The 23,975-nt window shown below is 37.3% G+C and overlaps 1 protein-coding gene across 4 annotated transcripts in view; it reads left to right on the forward strand.

Annotated features, from left to right (window-relative positions):
• Positions 1–23,975, forward strand: part of USH2A (usherin) — a 394,302-nt gene that overhangs the window by 315,452 nt on the left and 54,875 nt on the right. For all 4 annotated transcript variants that reach the window (XM_074579436.1, XM_074579435.1, XM_074579437.1 and 1 more), the window contains 6 exons: positions 1,143–1,341; positions 8,062–8,169; positions 8,713–8,896; positions 9,581–9,738; positions 16,970–17,128; positions 17,751–17,913. In XM_074579436.1, the coding sequence (XP_074435537.1) occupies positions 1,143–1,341; positions 8,062–8,169; positions 8,713–8,896; positions 9,581–9,738; positions 16,970–17,128; positions 17,751–17,913 (971 nt within the window). The remainder of the gene's footprint in view (positions 1–1,142; positions 1,342–8,061; positions 8,170–8,712; positions 8,897–9,580; positions 9,739–16,969; positions 17,129–17,750; positions 17,914–23,975) is intronic.

A 23,975-nucleotide genomic window follows, 5' to 3' on the forward strand; every position in this document is an offset into this window, starting at 1 on the left:
GTAGCTGCCTTGTATATAGCTGCCTTTCCATAATTTGGAAAACCTATTTCTTAAATGACCTCTTTTTCACAGTAATATCCTTGCCTCTATGAAAATTAATTTCTAGGACATCTGTGGCGCAGAGGTGGAGAATAATGACTCTGCTTTGTAATTATAATATCTATGGGATTGAAAAGTTGATTTTTTTTTCAGGTGTTTAAATGTTTCTCTTATTGGTGCAAATCTCATCCAAAAGCATAAGAAAAGAAACATTGATGCAGAGGGATGGAGATAGGCGCAAAGTCCTCTACCCCGACACAGAGCTCTGGACTGGAAGCTGTGTACGCACAGTTGCTGCAAGCATCGGCCTGAGCTAATAAATCCTGCTTATTTCACTTGTCTGTAATTAAGGACTTCACTGTTACAAACACTGAAGTCTGCAAGTAGGGACTGATTCCACCAAATGCACTAATATATTATGGAGGGCACATTTTATATTTACAGCATAATATAAATACTTTATGGTGGTAATAACAGGAAAAGAAAAGTGATTCTCAAAGAGAAAAAGGTCTGACTCACTTATTAAACCTGTGTAATTTGAAAATGCCTGTGTAAGAGATAGTAGAGACGTGTCAATAGAAAACTAGCTTTTTCCTTTTTCTTCTTTTTTTTTTGTAGAAAGAGCTTAACAAGTGCAAAGTTATTCTGCCTTTCAAAATCTGGTTTCCTTACAGAAATATGGAGTTGCAAATAACTACAATAGAGTTCAGATTGCATGGGATATATGGAGGCTTAGCCCCATGTTTACTGGTGCTTAAAATATATGAAATCAGGCAGTTAAAATGCAGAGACACTGACAAACCATATGGAAGAGAGTTATCAAGAGTTTTCAAGCAATACAGTTTTTGTTGTTTCACCCTATGCTATACACTGCAGCTAAAACGTGGTGAACCTGTTGTGATAAATTGTAGACATAGACTTATGTAATGTATTCAAGGTCAGATTTCATTGTGAAAAAGGAGGAAAAAAGTAACTAGTTCTCCAGGCCCTTGGTAATGATATGCCAGGCCAAACAACATTTTAAAACAAAAGTGACATTCTCATTGATCATGGTATCTAGTGTACTATTACATTAAATTGCTGTTTAATTCATATGTCTTCAGGTAGTTGCAGTCACTGTCCAAGGAGTCCCAGAGAGTGTCCAGCCACCAGACGTCAGTGCTTTGAACTCAACAGCATTACATTTAAGCTGGATCGCACCCAAGAAACCAAATGGTATCATCAGAGAGTACCAGATCAGTCAAGTAGGGAAAGGACTTATATACACTGACGCTGCAAGCAGAATGCAGCACACAGTATCAGGTAAGGAGGCAGAACTCTCTGACAGGCTAATGTCCTGTCCTTAAGGTATAAGTCAGTATTAACATATCAAAAATGCTACTTGTCAGTAACTTTTAAATCCCTAGTACTGTGCACAGTTTAAAATGCTCTATGATGACTTTACGTATCTTAAATTTATTTTTTTTCAATCTCTTTTGTTTCTGGCTGATTTTTTTTTAAAATATTAATGGATTTAATTTCAAAATTTTAAAATAAATCTGTCCAGCTCAATTCAAGATGCATAATTGTGGTGTGCTCAAGGTCCCAGATATTCTGTGTAGGCTTGCCATCCCTTTGTACAGATTGAATTCTCTCTTTTACCGTCATTAATGTGCTTACTGCACATTACTGTTGAAGTCACTAGTGCTGCTGTGAATGTGTAGCAGTGTAGGGCAAGAAGGATCCAGTACTATATGCCTGAGATAACAAAAAAAGAAAAGGAAGACAGAAAGGGAAAGATCCTGGATTCTGTTTATAATATTCTATATTGCTTATAGCCATTTTCTAAATACTTAGTGAAATTTCACTAGTGTGTGTGTATCTGAAAGAAGATATAGTCAAGGGATTTTGGGGGAAGATTTGACTCAGACCTCAAACGTATTATTTCCACGTATTCAATTTTTAGTTATCTTTGAATGTTACACTGAAGCAAAATTATTCTTAGAAATGTTTCTGTTGAACACAAAACGGGAACATAAACATTCTGGCATATCTTTTTTCACCCTTTGACCTCAGCCTGCTCATCGAATTCTTGTATCTATGATTTTCAGGATTTCATAAATACATTTTTTTTTTCCTTTTTTCCCACCCAAGTAGGAAACTTAGAGATTCATATATTATACACGCACCATATGATAGCCACCCAAAGAGGAGAAGCTGACTTAGAGCATATAAAACCTGTACAGCATATATGGCACCCTCAACCATACCTGAAAGCATGAGTCCTGAGTCAGAGTGGATCCCTTAGTGCTTTAAAAGAATTCATCCTTGCTGTAGTCACTCACAGAGGAGTAAAGGATTGCTGTTCCTCTTTGACAATATCGTACTCAGGTGTGAAATTCATCAACTGTATATTACTCCTGTCTCCATATTCAGTGCTTCTGGACATGAGATATTGGAGTATGCCATTTGGTGGTATGTGTTCTAGAATTGCAGTTGTAAGTTTATGCTGTAAAAAACACCTACCAACAAGGAACGATTTATCAAACCCAGTTGAAAAATACTTCTCGTACTCTCACTTCCTTCACAAAAGGCGGTCATAATTCCAGAGTAACTGAGATTTTAATGCAAGCAATACTGTTTTTCTTACCAGTTGGAAAAGAGAGGAAATGAAATTACCTTGTCAGAAACAAGGATCTTTTTTCCTTTTGTGTGCCTGTTCTATTAAGCCACTGTCCAATGCTGCCATGTTAAGCCAGGAGTAGAATAAGTGATCGTTCCTCCTGACAGTCATAATCAAATTTTGTGCTGTTGTCTGTGGGAGCTTCCTTGGGTAATAATGTGGAATCCATGGCAGTGATTTAGCAATGTGGATAATTATTGCTCTCTGAATTAAAAGAATAAGATAAAACAATCAAATTTATTTCATACATAATCTCAAATATTTGAACTGTTATCTTATTCCCTGTGGATGTATGTTTTGATTTTCTCATCTTCTTGTTCCTTTTTTCTTTTTTTTTTTTTTTCCAAAACTGTCCGCTTTTCCCTGAGCAACAGTTGAACGTTAATGAAGCTGTAGCATTAGTATTTCTTGAGACTTTGAATCTAGGGTCTTGCAAATAACAGACGAGAAGGCTAGCACCTTGCCACTGCACCATTGTCTTGCTGCTTATTTTTAATTACATCAAAGCTTTGGAAACATGATCCCACAAATGCTTTGTGGGAATAGCGGTGAATGTGCTCATCATGTGAAATCCATAAATTGCTTATAATCCTCTCAAGATGTTAAAAAAAGCATTAAGTAATTGAAGACAGGAAGTCCTCAGTTAATTATTTAGAGGTGTTATCAATGCTTTAAGCAAACTGAAGCATTTTCTGCTATCTCACTGAGTTGAATGCCATTGGGACCTAGGGGCAGCAGCCATCATCTTCTCATATTCTCTAATGCAAACAGCACATGGCAGCTTGTCAATAAAAGACCTTTTTATATCATTTATTACTGAACACTTCCACTACCCTGTACAGAACAATTTGGATGACAGTTATGGCATTGTTTCACTTTGTGTTACTACTACTTTACAAATGGGCCTGCTAATGCTCTGCAGTGGGGGCCAGGCAGAGGGTAAGACTGAAGAAAATAATTAGGGGAATTGTAAAAGAAAGCTAAGAGTGCCCTCTTCAGCAGCAGCAGGTGGGTTTATAGCAAAGATTCTTCTCAAGTCCTGCTTTTTAGTACAATAAAGACAATATCCTGAGTATTTGTATGATCCATCATCTTTAGGTAAAAGCCAAGCAAGATCATTGGTGTTTATTTTAGTAAAAGAAACAATATTAAGAAATACTTTATGACTGAATTGTTTGAAATTCTTTCATCTGAACGTGTTCTCCATTTCAGGGCAGTGAAAAATGAAGAGATACAGAAATGTTGTCACTGGTCAACTCTATCTCCATGCAGCACTTAATCATTAGTAATATTTGTTTAAAGGAAACTCTTTGGGGTGGAGGGGTTGTGTGAGGCTGTGGTCAGCAATCTGACATCCTCCTGAGTAAAATTCCCACAGTGGGGCCCAGGAGTGTTAGCCTAGGAGCTAATTACTGACCTTGCTGGAGCCATACCCACAAATGGAGACAAACAGTACCAGAAGGAATTGATTTGGCTAACAGAAGAATGCCTTGTTAAAAAAACACTGTTTCACAGCCTTTTGAAAAAATGACAAATGCTGCAATAACAAAATAGTCTGCTAAGTTAAAAAAAAAAAAAAAGGAATACCCCCCCCAGTAACAGACCAAAAATGAAGAGAGGAGAAGTATCCTCTAGTGAACAATCAGGTAGAGGAACTGGAAAAGCAAAATGCTGTTTATGTTTCAAGATTATCTTACTTGTTATTTTTGTTATTAATCTCATACATAGATTTGCACAGAGCTTTCCAAAGCACACGTTAAGACAAGGCGTTTAATGCAAAGCTTTAATATTCTAGATAAAAATCTGCTGTGACTGCTCCATGTATGACTAGAGGTTTCAAGTATCAGAATTTCACCAATAAATTTAGTGAAACCATGTGCTCTTTTTTTAATGCCCATTTTTCTCTTTAAAGTGTAGTTGTAAATGAGTATTGCTTTATTATGCATGTTTCCTTTAAAAGTGAACATGACTCCCTTTAGGGGAATTCAAGTAATTTGTTGCCACAGTAATCTTTTCTATCCTGAAATGTTAAATACTTGGCTTTCCTCCATGCCTTTGCCTCTCTCTAGTCTGCAACTGTCATTTTCTCCCTTCTTACTTTTTATACACAGTGTTCAGATGATTTTTCTTCTCCTCCAGTTCATGATTAGGTTACTGTCAGGGCTGTCCCTCTGAGTCATCTCTTTATTTTCTCTCCTTCATGTCTTGTTCAATTTGTAAGCAGCCTGCATGTCTTCCATTCAGTATTTTCCTTCTACATAACTGTTGCTTATTCTTTCTCTCTATTTGTTTGTAATGTATTTTAATTAAAATATCTTCGCAATGGCTATAAGCAAAGATTTGTTTATAAACAAAGATCTTGCCCAGACTTTTTTTCTTGTCACAGAATTGTATTGTTCTCAAAGTAATTACAATTAGGCACATGAGCTACATGAAGAGTATGTTAGTAAGGTCACAAAGCCAAGCACTTAAAAATTGACCTGTGTAATACTTATGAATTGACCTGTATAATTGTAATTCAGCCTCTTTCACACAAGCACTCTGCTTTACACAGTAGCGTAGTCATTTGTATGTAGGGTTACTGCCTCATTCAGTCCACAAGCTGGGTGTCTTCCAGGGAGGAATAAAAATAAATAAATGAGGACTTCTGTATGTAGGACTGCTGCCTCAGCCTTTGCTATGTTTGGTAGGTTTATTCCTTCTGAGAATCTCAGTGTAGAAGGGCCTAATTCTGCATCTGCCCAGAGCTAAATTTCCTCTCTGCTAGTCAGAAGTCAGGGACGCGCAAGCCCAAAGTTGGTGTGAATGTGGAGCACGGCGAGGGAGGCAACAGGGATGGTGCCAGCCCAGAGGGATAAAACGTGGATCGCTGAGCCGCTGGCGGCATTGGCCACCAAAAGGAAGAAAGGAGAAGGGGCAGTGTCCTGGGAGGATGGCCAAGCGGCCGCACACAAGGCGGTCTCCCCGCTGGAGCGCGCTCCCACATCAGCTGCCTGTTGAGCTGCTGCCAGCCTCCCCTGGGCCTTCCCCCACGGGCCCAGGAGGACATTTCAGCCCAGCCTGCTGCCCTCAATCCCTGCTGGCAGCTGTGCCGGCCTCCAGCCCTGCCCAGCCATGGGCCCTGCCATGCTGAGGCCGCCCACGGGCCCATCTCCCAGCCCAGCCCCAGCCCCAGCCCCAGGGAAGTGTCCCCGCTCCCCAGCTGGGGTGGTGGGACAGGCCCTGGCAGGTCTCATAAATCCTGTGGGATTCCCCGGGTTAGAAACCTACAGCGAATGAAGCGTGAGACAGCCTGGAGGAGAGATGGTCTCTGGATTGAGGCAGTTGGCTTCTGTCCTGGCTCTGCAGGACGTTCATTTCTGTTCAGGCTGTGGCACTGAGGAAGACACATCTTAAGCTTTCACGGTTTGTCATAACTATGTGTTCTTTATTTTCTGGACACCCTGCCTGAAACCTGGGGCCTGAATTGCTAATTCCTGAGCTCTCAGAGCTGCAGCTGAAAGCACTGGGAGTTGTGCTCGGGTGTATAAAGTTGTGCATAACTCCAGGAACTCTGGCAGGTAGGTCCCAGGCATCCCAAATGGCCTCCTGGCAGGTCCAGGGAGGTTTTCGTTTCCCAGTCTCTTTGTGTCTGCATCTTTTTTCTGAGCGTAAGAAATGTTCTCTTTTTTTAAAAAAAATTCTTCTGATACTGTGTTAAGCCATTTGCAATGCCCAGATGGTTGGTGTTAGTAAAGCAACAGTATGCTCTAGGGATGGACACTGCACAAAAAGTCTCTAATTACATACAATTAGGCAGGCCAGAGACCACATGCTAGAGGGAATTTTAGATAGGAGTGTGCCACAAAGGAGGTCAATTCGTATCATACAGTGTCCAACTCTGGGACTTCCTAGTTTATGAGTGTTCAGTTTTGCCATCTTAGTGTTTTCACAGACTTTTTGCATATAATTTGCTGCTTGTTGTCTTATTGTTTTTTCCCTTTGCATTCAGGAACAGGAGCTTTTTTTTTAGTGTATTATGAGGTCTTAAGAGGGTCCTTGAAAACATGTGTGAGAGAGGTTTTAAATGTCTGTGCCTGGTAATGCAGTTTTTAAGATCAACTTTGAGACACAGCCAAAATAGTAGTTTAATAAACACCCTGTAACCTGGGCTAGAGCATGCTCTGTGAGGGAACCTAATCAGCAGTTAAAGCTGAGCTCTGAGGTGTTCAAGACAGGCTCACAGAGGTCTGCATCTTTAATGATTTAACTGTAAGAAGCCTTTAATGGGTGTGCAGAAATGGCTATTTTAAAAGCCTAGTATCTTAGCTAAATCTTGGGTGCAATTTTATGAGGAGTCCTAAAGTCAAATTCTCAAGCTGCAGGCAACTTGATGTCAAATCTGAAGTCATTGACACACAGTACAAGGATGTTTGAAAATTTCCAAGGAAAGGTTAAAGCCATATATTCTCTTTTAGTCTCGTTCAAGGATGTCCAGCATAGAAGGTTTGAGCTGAAAAAATAGTTTTTAAAAACTTACAAGTTGCTAAAATTAATATCTTGGAATGGGGAGGCCTTGTTTGTCAGTCCTTTTTCTAACTACTTATAGCATTTATAGTAAAATCTTGTAACAACAGGAAAAAATAGGGAAAAAAATGAACAAATAGAAGTTGGGAAGGGGACAAGAACAGAGTATATTTGGACTTGTTTGCAGTATAGAAGATTTCATATTCAAGTAAGAGAGCATTTTATTATCTTTTCTTATTGCTGCAAATATATTTGTAATAAATTTTCAAAACGTTACAGGCTCTTCAGCTTTTCAAGTGCAAACCACTAAGCAATTACACTTTCAGATGCTTAGTTTTTGGAAACCTCTGAACTTCTACGGCCTTTACCAGTGATTGACGTACCAAGAATGTTTAGGTGCCTTCCAGTTAATTTTAATCATTTTGTACAGGCAGAAGCATGGTTTACAAAACCTGATGAAACACACCTTAAAGAGTGGGTAAATTTTCAGATGGTAATGTGGGCTGAGATTTGGACTGTTGTGACTACACTGCAAGTGCCATCTAAGTTAATGGATTTGAAGCTAATTCAGATATGCCTATATGAGGGGCATCTGTAGATCCATTGCAGCATAAACACACATTCAGTCTGACTTTTTTTGTCATGTCTTTTAAACTAGTAGAGGATATGTATCTAAATTAGCAAGGATTCACCATTTAGATATTATTCAGGTGTAAAATGACAATGGTTCATATTTTATATTTGCCAAAAATACTAGAAGTTAAGTTCGAGTCCAGTAACTTTCAATGCAGAGATACAATTCTTGGGATGCCTGATGTCAGCATCTCAGTCTAACCTCTGTTTGCTCTTTCTAGGTCTGCAGCCATATGCTAATTACAGCTTCATGCTTACTGCATGCACATCTGCTGGGTGTGCTTCTAGCCAACCACTTTCAGGTCAAACTTTACAAGCTGCTCCTCATGGTAAGGCAAAAAAATGTTCTTATAGAACTGCAAAGAGATGGTCATATGGGCTTGTATTTTCTGATGGTTTAACAAGGTGCAAAACTCTACTATCATCCATCAAGATATCATGTACAAATTTACACAAGAGAATCCATCTCTCTTAGAATATTTATATCTTAACACACTCTTTATACTGACTGCCTGGCACTGCATTTCTACTTTCTTTTTGTGATGATTTCCCCAAGTTCATCTTTAAGTTAGTGAGGTTACAATTAGCAGATGCGTACTTTTTAAAGCACAAATAAATATGCAGAGACAACTGGGCATACAAAGGCTGCAGCCTTTGGCCTTTTTCTCCATTAATCTGTACCTTGTCTAGTTGGTTGCATTTGTTATAGGACAAATACAGAAAGTGTGTTAAATTCTGTCATTTTCTCTGGCAATGTTTTAAGCTTTCATTACATTGCTGAAAGCAATAGCACGAACTGTGAGAAAGGAAAAAAAAAACACCCTTTGTATTTCTGTCATAAAATTGAAATAGCGTCATTGTGATGTTAATAGGGGTATGGCCAAAACCTCATCATATTATAGTCAGCTCAACGGAAGTGGAAATCTACTGGAGTGAACCAAAGCAACCCAATGGACTCATTACTCAGTATCGATTATTTCGTGATGGAGAACAGATTTTCCTGGGTGGCAGTACAGACCTGAATTTCACAGATGTTAACCTGCAGCCTAACAGTAGGTAAGGCACGTTAAAGAGCTCTGGTAATATGTGAAAGGTGTTCAAAATATATGCACCCGTGTTTTTAACAAAAGAAAAATCTCTTACAATATTATTTAATTACTGAAAAACTGGTAGAGCACTTTTAGGAGACTTCCAGACGTTGGAAAGACTTAATCAAAGGACTACTTTTTTTTTTTCCCTTTTCTGGGAATAGGTCATTCTGATTCAAAGAATGGGAGGCGCTTTTTTTTTCTTCTTTTTTTTTTTTTCTCCTTGGGTGGTTGTTGGTGGCTCATTGGTTGTTTTTTTTCCCTCATGGAATATACTTAGAAAAATTAAAGTCTTTATATGACAGACAGCTCTGCATATGGTTTATAATGTTTCTGTGCATATTGAACATACTGGCTCAAAAGGAGCATCTGCTGATATTTTTATAGGGGCTGTTCTGAAATTGGTTTTGACACTTTTCGAGTCTCTTATGTAAGCTAATGTGAATTTTAGTATTAAAATTATCATGGTAAGTAAAGAGTTACTGTTCTCGCATTAAGAAAACTTAAAGGTGAAAATCTTCACTAATGCAGTGTTTGTAATACTCTTTGTATAGTCTATTCACTTTAAATTGGTGAAAATGGAAATGTTCTATTACTGATATGCCTAAAGCTTCTAACCATAGTGTCTACTGATCTTTTTGTGTTTGCGCAGATATGTTTACCAGCTGGAAGCCAGCACTTGGGGCGGCAGCAACACTAGTGATAAATATGTTATACAAACACCAGCAGGAACACCAGAGAAAATTCGTGTCCCATATAATGTCACAGTAATTGATGCATATTCTATATTTCTAGCTTGGGATGTGCCAGGTAAAAATGTATTTCTACGTAGTATTTTGTAGCAAAATAAAAGGATAGAAAAATTAGTATATTCGGGCAGGCAACTGAATCGTTCTGATGTTTTTATTCTTTGTATTTGCTTTTAGCGTTTCTGTGATTTAAATAACCAGTATCTAAACTCGTTGTTTCCTAGAGACATATTATTTTAATAATATTGACCTATATACTCAACATGGGTATTGTCAGGATCAGTTGATCAAAAATCCATATGTTAATTTAATCTTGTAAACTATTATTGAGTGTAAGTATTAAGGAAAAAAAAAATTTACACTGAAATAAGTTTTTCCTTCTGTTCAGACTAACCATAGTTATTGACAGGGAAACCCGCCAGCCTTTTAGGTTGATGACCTCTTGATAGCTATCCTGGCAATTAAAATGTCCAGTTGTCCTGCATGTGTGCAATGTTGAGCTCCTTTAAATAAAGGTGTAAGAGTGTGACACAGAGATCCTGTACTAGCTTTGACCTGATTGAGTACATTTTTTTCGCCAAAGCACCATAGTATTGTGTGGACATGTTACCTTGCAGGAAGGTGGGTCCGCAAAGACCCAGAAATATTTCTCCTCTTGTTACTCTTCTCCTGAACATCACCATGTTGTCTTGACCTGCTACAGAGGTAGGCTAAGAAGGAATAATTGAATAATAGCATCTTTTTACATGAGAGACTGTGCTCTGTTTCATTAATACAGATCATAGCTTAAGTGATTGGTGTACTTTACTGATGTTATAAAAATGATATGCTGTAGTTATTGTGAGATGATGAGAGCATTGTAAAGGAACAATTTTCTGTCTAGTGTGTCATTCTGTCTAGCGTGTCATTTCCAGCGAGGTTTTTTCCAGTTTCTACATATTGGTTTTTTTCAGTTAAAATGAGGTCAATTTTTTTTTAGAAACTTCAGATGTTTGCATATTGCAATAACAACGATAGGTGTTTTATCAATGAACCCAGGGAATTTTTTGATGTCTCCCCTTCCTAATTATTTAATGTGTTCTTTCCTTGCATAGCAGTCACAGTGGAGTCAATTGGCATTAAAAATAAAGTCACCTAGAAAAAATATTTTGCCTTCAAGGCTGGGATTGCAAGTATTGTGGCAGTGCTTAGCAGCGTTCACCCTACCCATTTAAGCAATGATTAATAAATCTATAATACCCTGAGCTGTCAATCTTTTAGTTTTCAGAAGCACAAAATCCATTATAGAAATGCTATAATATATGAAAAAGATTAAAATCTTAAATTAAACTTTTCCCCCTACTGCCTGAAAGGATTTAGAACCCAGCAGAAGGCAGGTGAATTCGAATGGCATATAATCTACCGTTGGTTTTATTGGAAAGTGACTCATGCTGCATTATAGTTTTGATAATAAATATAATTTAAAGTACAAAATATTCAGCAATATTATAAATAGATTTAAAACATAAGAATATACTGGAATAGCATAGGCTTGCAAAGAGTGGGGTGCTTCCCAGAAACGCTTGTCCTTGTTGTTCTAGACCTTTTCTTTTCCAGCTGCTCGAATTCCTGTTACTCGCAGTTAAGTTACAAGCCTGCAAGGAGAATCAGGCTCTGTGTAGTACATTTGGTTATGTATCAATTAAGGTTGCATGTACAAAGGTTCATGTATTCCTGAAACCACACGATCAGAGGGGTGAGGGGAAGGCTGGACATTATGGGTCTGTAGAGGATGCAGGCTTGATGTATTCACATGGCTGTAGGAATCATTCTGCCCAGTCAGAGGAAGGCACATGTCCCAGGTACTGGGACAAGCTTTGAACGCTTATCTCATTTTGGTGAGTGGATAATTGGTGATTCAGTCCCTTCCCCTCTGTGTTCTCGTTGTGGGGCCAATTATTAAAGTTTTTAAACAAAAGTTGCTGTTCTTCTTATAGAATATCTCAGGGACACTTACAGGATCTTACAAGAATAGGCAGTACCAACAGCCGAGAAATGTTACTAAATGCTACTAAGAGAAACCCTGTGCGCAGAGTGTAAGTAAATACAGAAGCTAGGAAATTAATTCTTGACCTTGCTTCATGCTCATTCTGAGACCTTTGTGCTCCTTGCATTTTTTTTCCCAAGAGGAAGTCTACAGGAGATGCAGGTGGAGGCTTATTTTGAAGGTTCTGATCTTCCAGATCGCATACATCCCATTAACAGGTCCTGTGCATGCAGACGTCTGGGGCCACATACATCCTCAGCTTGGTAGGATTAGCCTAAAGAGCCTACAACTTTTTATCCTTATTTATGCCATTGTGCTGGCATAAATAGCCCCATCAGGGCTTTTTCTGTTCTGTTTTTCTCTGTGTGTGAATCCGTGTTTCACAATAGCCTATATTGAGATAATATAGGTTTCCCTTATAAACCCAGAATGCAGCATTTGTTATAAGGATTGTCAGGCTTAGCAGTCACTCTTGGATGAGACATTTGTTTTAATTGGTATAATCTCCATGAAAAGAGGTGCTTTTTATTAAACAAGTTTTGAGGAGAGGGTAGTTGGTCATAGCGTCTTCCTGCCTGTGGGTATCAGGGATGCTTTGGTATTCTATCTTCTGATCTGCTGTAATAAATTTGGATCAAATAATCACCCTCATGAATCATTATGGGCATCACATTTTACAGACCTTCTTTTTGGATGGCTTTAATTATAATGTTTCAACATCTGTAATGTATCTAAATCTTACGACTTTATAGATATGTAGTATTTCAAAACTCCTGACTTAGCTAAATAGCAAGGTGGCCGAATAGTGGTTAAAGTGATGGATTCAGAAAAAATATTTGACACACCTCACTCACTATGGAAAATAGGACTTTATTTTCTGAAATAGGTATCCCATTATCTTGTGTTGTGTTGCCTCAGTGCACAGACCTCAAAGGTACGGTACATTTCACTGATATGCTACAGAAGGATATGTTACAATTATTATGGAACAACTATTAGCGCCATGGATGGAAACAGAAAAGTTGAATGGAAAAAAACCTCACCGCATAATTCTTCCAAGGCATATCCATAAATGTTATTGATAGGTAGGCAGGTAGCCATCCTGCATTTCGACTCATGGACAACCCTGCTGGTCCTCACTTGGGGCCTGATTCTTCTAGATATCTTCAGTTGCTGGTGATACCATGAAAGCTGAACATGCTCAAAAGAGGATCCTGTCCTCTGCTCCTAGGGTACCTGCTTTTAATCATCTGGATTAAAATGTCTTCTTCCATCGTGTTGTAACACTCTACTTCATCCACCTCTGGGTTTGCTTATCAGTTAGAATGAAAGTTGTGTAACATGTCTGGATTCCTACTTTATTCTTCTTGGGATTAAATTTGGTACTTGAATGACATTTATTTGTCTCTTAGCTTGATCTTTTAGCTTCCCCAGCTAACCTGTTTTCTCCTGTACTGGTGGCCTAACAAATTGTTTGGACTTTTGCTAAGCCAATGTTATATTTCCTTATTTTTGTTTTCTCATGTAAATTATTGTTTAATGCACATCACTGTAGGACAAGCTTTTCAAGCTCAATGTCCAAAGTTCTGCATCTTGAAAGCAGTCAGTGTCTCCAGCTGTTACTATATTTGGAGTCTTGTTGGGAATACTTGAATGGGATATCTGGATATTTGAAGCTTCGTGTAAATACGTAATCTCAGGAAGTGAAATAAATCATTTTATTTTGTGAAGTTAAATATTAAAATATAACTCTACTCTTACTTGTTTTTAAATAAAAGATATGACATTCTTATTTTAGTATTTGTTTACTATAAGTGAAACAGTTCAACTATTTTACTTTAATTGTGATTGGGTTTCACATCATATTAAACAATTTTTCAGCAATTGACTTCAAACAGATTTTTTTGTGACCAGTCTGCTTTTGGTGACCAGTCAGCTTTTTTCTCACAATTCTAAGCATCTTGTGCTGCAAATTCTGTTTTTGAACTACCCTAGTTTTGAAGTACACAGAGCTGTCGCACCTAATATGCAGAGTTTTGCACAGAATTGTCCATTAAATGTTAGCCAAATATGCCCACAAAAAAAACAAGGTTTAGTTTGATTGACTTGTCCCATTGCAAAATGTGCACCTGCTGTGAAATGAAGTCGCAGAGAAAAACAGTGGAATATTTTAACTTTTTTATTTGTAAAGATAATCAGGGTTTTTCTGATTACATCTTAACTTCATAAATGTTAAATAACCTATCAGCATCTAGTTGTTGTAAATTATGAAAAAGAGTATTGCTGGGAATATTAACCAACTAAATCCTTGTTCTTTAGTGAACATGAAAATGTGTTATGGCAGGTTGTCATTGTGCTCATGGTAACTTTGACACCAAATAACAAAACTGCCATTTGCACTTAAGGTAAATTGGTTCACTTGTGCTTTTACGGTTCCTTTTATTCTGACATAAATTTATGAACTCTGGAACTAACCAAGTTGTGTGGTTTCCCAGCTGACTTTAACAAATATGCCCATTTCATTTCCTTCAGTCATCAGAGCACACAAGGTAGTAGTTTCAGACTGGCTGCAGATGCTGAAGGCTATTCTGGAAGAAAGGGGTTTTTTACAAGTTTCTGTGTTGTATGACTATATATTTTTTATTTTTCAGATTCTGAAGTGATCCTTTGATCTTAGCATTCGATGAATTTCATAAAATTGTAGAAGGATTTCCATTTCATATTGCAATTCTTCGGGATGCTTACTTAGTTTTATTTTCGATTTCATGTTCACTCCCTGAGAATATTTTTTTCTCCTGAGCATATTTGTTATTGGTATCATTCCTAATATCATCATTTAACAGAACGTTAAGATTTTGGGTTTTGGTTGTTTGGGTTTTTTTTTAGCATTTCTGCTGAGATACTGGCTGAATGTTGGACATGGATAGGTTAATTATTTTGAAATACGTGTCCTTTGCTGCATATTGATGGCTGGAGTCAACTGTCCTTGTTTGTATTTAATCTTCCTTGGGAAATCAAGCATTCTGAGTAGTTCCAATTTCAAAGGTTTCAGGTGAATTTTGCCTAGAATAAATGCACTGATCAGATGGACAAAAGTGAATTATGTGTCACTTTCATAAGATAGTGGGTTTTTCTGGCTGAAATATCTGGTCTGTTGTCAGGACTGGAGAAGAAGAGGACCTTAACTGCGAGATTAAAAAAAGGTTTCTATGTGACGTGCTGTCTACCATTTCAGGCTCTTACTTTTGGATCTTGTGTTGTGTCCTTTACAGACACTCCAGTTGTTAGGGGAAAAAAAGAAAGAAAAAGAAAGAAAAAGAAAAATTTAAAAAAAAAAAAAGTAGTTTAGCTGTAATAATATTTTTTAATTACTGGTAAAATTATACAATGCACACTCAAGTGCAGTCTTCCAGAGCATTTCTTCTTCCATATATCACAAACAAAAAATAATTTTCTTTGTTGCAGAAGCCATCTACTTCGACATCACCTCCCAGAGGTTTATTCTGTAACATCCAGCATGACTTCAAAAGTTGTATTTCTGTTATTCCATTCTTAATGAATAGATCTTGGTGTTTTCCTTGAAACTTATACACTGAAAAAGGAAAATTTTACAGTGGGATTTTTGCATTTTCTTCTCCCTTCACCTCTTCCATCAGCATCTTTTTTCTTCCTGTAAGCTGAGCAGTTGAATAAGATTGAAGTCATGCCTCCACTTCAGGGCTATTTCTTCAGCTTTTTAGTGTAATGGCATTTCCTTTGTCTAGCATCTAATTAGGCAGCGGCATCTTATTTCTTTGGTATTTTTATGTCCTCTTTTTCTTCCGAGAATCGTAAAAACTTGATATTCAAAGATTTTTGCGATCTTCCAAAGTATATCAGTTGTTTATAGTACCACAAAGAAACTTGAAATCTCTCTGATTTCTTGTAAGCTCTTTTTGTTTGTTTGTTTGTTTGTTTTTGTTAATATGTATACTCGCATACATACTTAGCTAAAAAAATCCATCTAAAAGATGCACAACAGGGGAAAAAAGTGCTCTTTGTAGCTTCAGGGTGATAGTACCAATGTAGATACTTTATCAGAAAAAGACCAAACCCACAATTAGGAGAAAGAACGGAGTTGTTTTCCAAAGCTATGAATGGAAAGATTGTCAAGATCTGGACAAGTCTCAAAACTGCTCGTTGGCATCTGGTTCTTGGTGCAATCACAAAGACATCTCTGTAACATCTGAAGTACATGTTGTGTGGAAAGAGAAATGTGTTCTTACTATTCCAATACATCTTGACTCATTTCAGAAAGGTACCTTGTCTACTTTGTACTTTGTTCTTTCTTAAGACTGTGCCTTATGTGATTGCAGAATGAAGGAAACACACTGAAGAGACACTCTTTGGTTATTCTCTTGGTTCATGAAATTGCTGCTGTCTATGTGGAACAGTCTATAGTAGACAAAAAATAAAAAGCCTAGTGCCCATTTCCTAATTCAGAACCAAACCAAACCAAATAAAAACCCCCGAGAGGTCATGTGGGAGGAAACAAGAGAAGACCCAGGAACCTCTGCTGATCCTTCGGAGGGAATGGCATATGGCTTAGCCTGTTCTCATGGAGAAACTGATTTTTTCAGCTTATCAAGAGAACTGGAAAATTAGGAATTGACAGCATAGGAAGAGGAATAGATGCGGAAAATGTTTGAATTAAAATAGTAAAAATTGAGGGTTTTTTCTTCAACAAAAACTAAAACCTGATAGTTTTAGTTGAAGAAAATGATATTAAATAATATGTTTCTTGGTTCAAACTAGTGTATTGTGATTTACTGGTAAAGCAGGCTAAGAACCTACACTCAGCTACTGCTGCTGGGCTAAAAAGGGATAATTTGCTGAATGGTGGCAATTCACTTTTTTGATCAAATGACTCTATATTCAACAACAGTGCTTAGCAGCTGTTGCCCCTCCAAAATAAAGAAATAAAAGCTGCCTGGTTCCCAGTCATAAGGTCACTCTTCCCAGAAGTAGCAATTGCAACATAGGCATTGACTGAATTGAATTTTGATTTTTAACTAAGGACTGTAATGTCTGTCTTCCAGTTGTGATCTGCAAATGGATCTGTTCCAGTTTATATTTAAATGGGTGTAGTTTCCAAAAGAGGCAGTAGGCAAAAACCTCCAGAGGGGGCTTACATTTAAAATTGCATATGATGAATGCCTCTTTGAAGTTGTCCTGCACTGTTGTTAGTATTTCAGATAATCACTGGTTCTTCTGTGTTTCACAACAGGGATATTCCTTGTCAACGTGCCTTTGGAATACAACATTTTACTAAATGCGAGCAGTCCTACTCTACTGGTGAAGCCGGTCGGACGTGCACATTTTGCTCTTGTTGATGGCCTAGATCCCTACACCCTGTATGAGATAAGAATACAAGCATGCCAGAACGGTAAGACAATTTTAAAAGACTTGCCTCTGTGACTGGAAGGGAATGGAGATTTTCCAGATAGATTCAACTCAGCAAAGCAGATAAAACCTTATTCCTACATTGGAGTCAAATGTTTAACTAGTAAAAAGAAAGCCTAGCACTGAATGAATTAAATATTTCTCCATGTTATATCATGAATATTTTAAATGGAGATTTAAAAAACGTATTTTAAGTAATACGTGCCATTTTGTTAAAAGCTCTTCACAAATAGCTTAAAAATTTTTGAAAATGTGCATACAGAACAAAATCAGTTCTGTAACTGTTCACCAAGAAGTGGTAAACATAAAGACAGTAGAGAAGAGCCCAAATATTGCAAAATTCCTTGACTTTAATGGAAATTTTCAATATCCTATTGAAATAAGTCTTTTTAAAATGACCGTTTGGAAACAATTCTCTCCTCACCTGCACTAGTGAAAATCAGGAGTAAATTCATCAATGAAGTTGCGGTAATTTAAATGAGTATTTAATAATGAAATGAGGCACCATTTCAGCAGGAGCTTCTTTACTTGACATTCATTTGGTTCTACTGTATTTTTTGTTGAGGAAGAAGTTCTCGTCACTGAGCAAACTTCTGGTTTTGTAGGTGCGTGTGGAGCAGGTGGTCAAACATATTCAAGAACTGCTGAAGCACCTCCTAGAGAATTAAGTCCACCTATCGTTAAAGCAATAGGATCTGTGCTCATAGAAGTGAAATGGGCACCGCCTAAGAAACCAAATGGCATCGTTACTAACTACTTTATTTACAGGTAAATGCTTTTATCACCTCAGATTCTTAGTCTTATTTGAACTGTTAATTTTTTTATTCCGTGTTGTACTAGGAGGTGAAAAGAAGTGTAGAAGTATATGGTAAAATATATATTGCCAGTCAAATACTAAGGTAAGATGCTAATCTATGGATGTTGAGAATAAGAGCTGAGACAAGAATCATCTTCCTGATCTACAAATGACAAAAAGCAGGTGAAAATATATTTTTAAAAATTCAGAGAGACACACAAAAATTGTAAGATGAATATTCTCACTGTTTACCCAGACCACTAGGTACATTCTTCAATCCCCTCTGATAGACAATTGAGAATTTTGGAATGGAAACAGGAGTAAGTCACCATTTCTGAGATTTTTAAAAGCAAAAAAGGTATCTAGGTTCCTAAAACAGATCAATTTTCCAAGATAACTAATGTTCCCCTTTGTAAATAAGTAATCTGGAGTGTGACTACAGTGCATCTATTTATGTTCCTCGGTGTGTGTATTCAGCTGCCCTGTCTAGATGGTTGACTGACATATCCTCACTCACTATGAGGAAATTCATAAGCTCTGCATGACCATTTTTCTATATAGGTAGCTGTGTTTAGGTAAGTACCAAAGTAGCAGAGCACTGATGTCTGCTGAGCCCATTGATCCTTTTTTAAAAGCTCGCTGAAGGGACTTTCTCTAAGAGTGTCCTGGTTCCGGTGGGGATAGGGTTAACTTTTCCTGGTATTCCATGCCATGTGAGCCACGCCCACCCTGAGCTGCCGGGGGAGGGGGCAGGACGTTGCTGCTTAAAAGCGGGCTGGGGCGTCCCGGGTCCGGCCGGTCGGCGAGCGGCGGGGAGCGGCGGTTCCGTAATCGCGTTTGTATATTCCCCTGTCCGTGTTGTTGTTGTTTGCCTGTTCCCTTTGCTGTCCTGTTAAACTGCCTTTGTCCCAACCCAAGAGTCTTGCCTTTTCTTACGATCCTTCCTGTATTAGGAAGGCACGTGCGAGCGGCACGTGGTTCTTTGTTGCCATCTGAGGCTAAACCACGACAAAGAGTTTCAGAAAGTCGGAGAATATAAAACGCAAGCCATGTATTGGAGAGGAATTTAAATTGTGAAGTTCCTGGTTTTCCCACTCTAAGTATGTGTGGCAAACACGAGCTAGGCTGAACCTAGGCTCCCACAAAGAGTTTGGGTACATTTTATTATAAAGGCGCTGTGACTGAGAAGACAGGAAATCGAATTACCTTTTGGAATCAGCAGTGATAATTAATATAAATTCACTTTTGCTTAAACACATTAGTAGTCTCTAAAAATTCCCGCTCTCTTGAAATATCCTTTTGTTTGCTTTTTTTTTAATTGTCTCATCAAAAAACACCAAGTCCCTCCCCTGTATAAAGAGAAATAAAGTGTATGTTATAGCCTAAGACATGTCTTCAGTCTGTTGGTTTTGTAAATAAAGCTGGTGATTACCGCCGCTATTCCATGGCAGCCATAGAAAGGGAAAACAGGAAATATAATGCAGAAAGCCTGCTTCAGTGAAAAATACTGTAAATTGAATTTGACAGCATTTGATGGCATTTGATTATTCTAGTCACAGCCAAACAATGATATAAAGAGTAATATGAAACAGAATGTGTTACTGCCTAGCAGACTCAAAAGCAATAAACCTTCCTCCAATGTGACACAATCACTTCACAATCATAATTGTAGCCTGTTTGATACCTCTGAGTACAGCAGAAGGGCACTGACTGACATAGATACATTTTGTTTTTTATTTAAAGTGAAATGAAAATGGCGCACTGGGGCTCCAGATACAATCGTTATATTCACCTACATAGGCATGAATCACTTGGCAGTTATTTCAGCTGAAGTTTAAATGTGCTTAGACAACAACAATATCAAATCTTTCTCAGATAGCTGCAAAAAAATCAGAAATGGGATGTAAGCACATAGTTCTTTTTCATTTTGTAGCCACACATAGCCTTACATTGTTATAGCAGCAAGACTGCAGTATTTCTATGGGAGGTTATGGCATGTAATTTCTTCTTCATCATGTTACTCTTCCTTACTGCATCACCACCAAAATAAATTCATTTAACTCAAAACCTGGAATGCTTGGGGAGCTAGTGTGTGTGCAGGTCTTTGCATTAAAATGGCAGGACTCTTGCTTTCCTCTGGAATCATAAAAGCACTTGCAAGTTTGCAGCCATTTTGTTAGAAACCAAAAAATTAAAATGTTAGTTTATGATAAAAGAGATGGTGACATTTTATTACTGATTTATATCGCAGTACTAAACACAGAGGCTTTAAAACTTTTCTAGCAAGAACCACAACTTAGAAGAGATTGTGAATGAGAAAAGATCTGGTTCATGAGACGATCACCCAATCTACTGCCCTTCCCATTCATCATTACATAACATCCCTGTGACAACCACAGAAATTGGTAGTCCAGAAAAATAATATTATGGAAATAGGTGATGTATTTCTTGCTGTATTTTAATAAGATATAGGTCACATTAGGTAATGGAACTGTTCTCTGTTGACCACCAGCATGCACTGTGTAGGATGTACATAAGATGACTCTTAAAGAAATATTGCTTGTAAAATTATAAGTGGTTTGGTTCATATCTTGTTAAGGGAGCGTCTGAATTTCTGTCAAGGTGTCTATGTCATGTTTGGTAAGTTTATATTATTTAGTATATATATGTGAGATTGTAATGTAGCTCTCATTAGCTGAACAGCCCCGATGCTGAAAATGTAGCAAAAAAATCAAGAGGCAATTTAAGACAGAGGACGTCTCAGTGGCTTTTGACTGTGGTGATTTGCAGCATAGAGGCTTCTAGACTGACTCTTTACGATTAATGCATTGCTTACCCTTATATCCTTAGCCATGAGCTTCACCAAAGACAGCTTCCAAGGCACATATATTAGCAGATGGTTTAATATAAGAATCTTTATGGATGGATATGTCATTGAGTATAAGAACTCCTGAAGGGTTTTATTTATGCCTGTAATTGATATAATACCTGATCTAAATTAGCATATTACATGCAATAATCTCAAATACCTTTTGTTCACTTTTTGACATCAAAACTTGTAAAAAAAAAATAGAAATGCAAACTACATTAATGTAGATTTGAAGCCAAATGGTAAGTGAGGCTGCTTTGTTTAATTGTATGTGAAACGGTAGATGGGGAGCATTGCTGATGTTGCGTTATTCCCACACATTTTATAGCATGACTCCCTGATCGTTGAATTTTACCCCAGGACTTCGCAGTGTTTCTAGAAATAGCTTACTACCACTCTGGTAAGGAAAACAGGAGGCACTGCTAAAACATGTACTTTTGTTGCATGGTGAAAGGTAAACGTGAAGAATATTCTTGGGTTGACCTGCAAGACCTCAGGGATTCACTGAGTCTCCTTTCATGTAAGAAACCTGAGGGGGGAGTGTTGCAGTTAGCGTTGCTGCAGTCCTCTGCATACAGCTCTATAGTTAACTGTCACAATGAAGATTATATTCTCCTCTTTATATCATCTGGCTCAGGTTGGCAGTGGGGCAGGGAGAATTTGCCCTTATAAAAATATCTGAGCATCTTTAAAATGAATGTAAGCAGCAAATCAGACTATGCAGATTAAGAGACAGCTTCCAGCTCTTGGAAATGTTATTCTCCTTTGCAGTTCATTGTACATAAGAAACACTTCCAGTTAAATGAGCAGTTGAATCTTAAATCTTAAAACGATTGAAATGATTACAGACTGTTCAACCACTTCTGTTCAAAGTTTATTCATACATGAAGATATTCTGGTTTTTAGCACTACAGATGGAACCATTTACCTAACCATAAGTTTCATTCATTAAATATTCAGCAGTAATAAGATCTAAATACTTAACCAGACTACATTGCACAGCTTTGCTTGTGGATGAGCTTACAGTTGGTGGCATATTTGATCTTTCAGTGTGAGAAAACTGTTTATCACAGAGTTTCAAAAATTTGTAAAGCATAAATTTCTGTATTCATTTAAGTGCCATACTGCTTGGTCAGACAAGGCAAATTAAATGTGACTTTATTGCACTAAAATATATTCTTTTTTGGCTTATCTACAGAGTTTTTTTAGGGATCTTTTTGAGTACACAGGGAAAAGACTATATTTTTAGGTGCAGGAGAAAGACACAGTGATTCACCTTTCAGAATTATGTGTCTTGCATTAAGTCAGTGAACAGCATCTAGGGGAGGGTTCTGCATAAGGCTTAATTTGCCATTACAATAGAGCATGGGGAAGCGTAATAAAAATAGCTGATGGAATTTTAAGGTCAGTGGGGAATTTTGTACCCCAACTCTTCCAGACACTTTGTTGCAAGAGAGAGAATTTCTAGGGAATCTTTCCTTCCTGTTCTACCTGCCATTCTTCACCCAGTTCTACCAACCAATTCTTAACATCTTATAATTTATAATCTTATAATCAACACGTCTTATAATTTAACTATTTCACTACACTAGAGACGTTGTACCTCAAAACTCTTCTTTTTTTAAAATCCTACTTTAACGCTTTTAAACAGTGTCAATATGGCCTGCTTATCTCAGAGTTTAGCAAAAATTCTTTAGGTTCATATAAGAAAAGAATGTATTTGCGTGTGCATTATATATGCATATACACAAAGGATGAATAAACAGATGTGTACATACATGCATTTGTTATAGTCTTCATATTTGCCTGTAAATACCTGGGTATATATTATTACAAGCAGCTAAGATTATCAGTTTCAAGAAATTGTTGGATTTTATATTTATAAAGTAATTCCTGGGTTGATCTAACAAAATAAAATCCGACAGAATTCTGTGAAATACAGATTTTCACTTGCCAAAGAAATGTTCTTCAGCTTCTGTGTGTGTGGAGTGATGATGACACCCAGTAGTCAGACAAACCAATTTTATTTCTGCAAATTTGCCCTACTTGCAATAGAAGTGGCAGCTAATGTGATTTGGTTTTTGTTGTTGGCATGGAGGGTGAAAGTGCTTTTACATTCTGCAAAGGCCAAGGTTCTTGTGAAGAGTAGGGGAAATACTTAAATTCATGTGCAGTACAGCACAACCGTCATTGAGATTTATCACAGTGTTTAAACGTAACCAACTTAATTTCACACAAACATTTTTATGCCAAGTGTAAGAATTGATTTGATAACTCAGTTTTGAAGATGAGTGCTTGCCTTATTACAACTGTTATAAATTATGTACTAGAAGGGGCCACATTAGAAAAGGGGCTGAGGATCATCTGTAATCTCCTCTGATACTCAGAATATCACCAGGTCCAACATAAGCAGATCTGTAGTAGGAATGCTATATATACATATAAATATATATGTGTATATATATGTAAATATATATGTGTGTATATATATACATACACATATATATACATATATATATGTGTGTATACATACAGAGAGAGATATATATGTACAAAAATAAAAACCCATTGTGCCAAAAACTTATACAGTGAATTGTCTTCATGTATCTTAAGTTTGCATTTTTAAACAAAAGCAGCATTGGAAAAAATACGTAGTTTATTACAGAAAGCACTACTTGTGATATTTTAATGAGTTTTTGTGGTGGAGCTGCATATTCTGCTATGTTTATGCACAAGGGATTAGTTATTCCATTCGCAAGAACAAATGGGATATATATTGTGTGCAAACCAGAATTTAAAAGTGCACGGCTTTGGTTTTTGAGGGCATAATAGAATATTTATCCCTTGTTCACTAGGTAACATTTTTCTCAAGTAAATTGGTCCTAAGTTTTCCATAAATGAAGGATCCTGAGGTGAGTACCTCCATAAATAGTTTGATTTTCAGAAAAGCTGAAAACTTGCATCCATATTGCAATTCAAATCATTACTTAACAACTACATATGGATTTAAAATTTCACGTTCTAAATTCTGTAAGTCTCATACTTGATGTGTTCTATCCTAAATGGACAATATGCTTTTGTATTGCTATTCTGCTACAATGGGCTATGACAGCACACTTGTTTGACACGTTCATAGTATTCTTCTAGATAAAGAATAAATGATTG

This window comes from Larus michahellis, chromosome 3, assembly GCF_964199755.1.
Source record: "Larus michahellis chromosome 3, bLarMic1.1, whole genome shotgun sequence".
NCBI classification, from domain to species: domain Eukaryota; kingdom Metazoa; phylum Chordata; class Aves; order Charadriiformes; family Laridae; genus Larus; species Larus michahellis.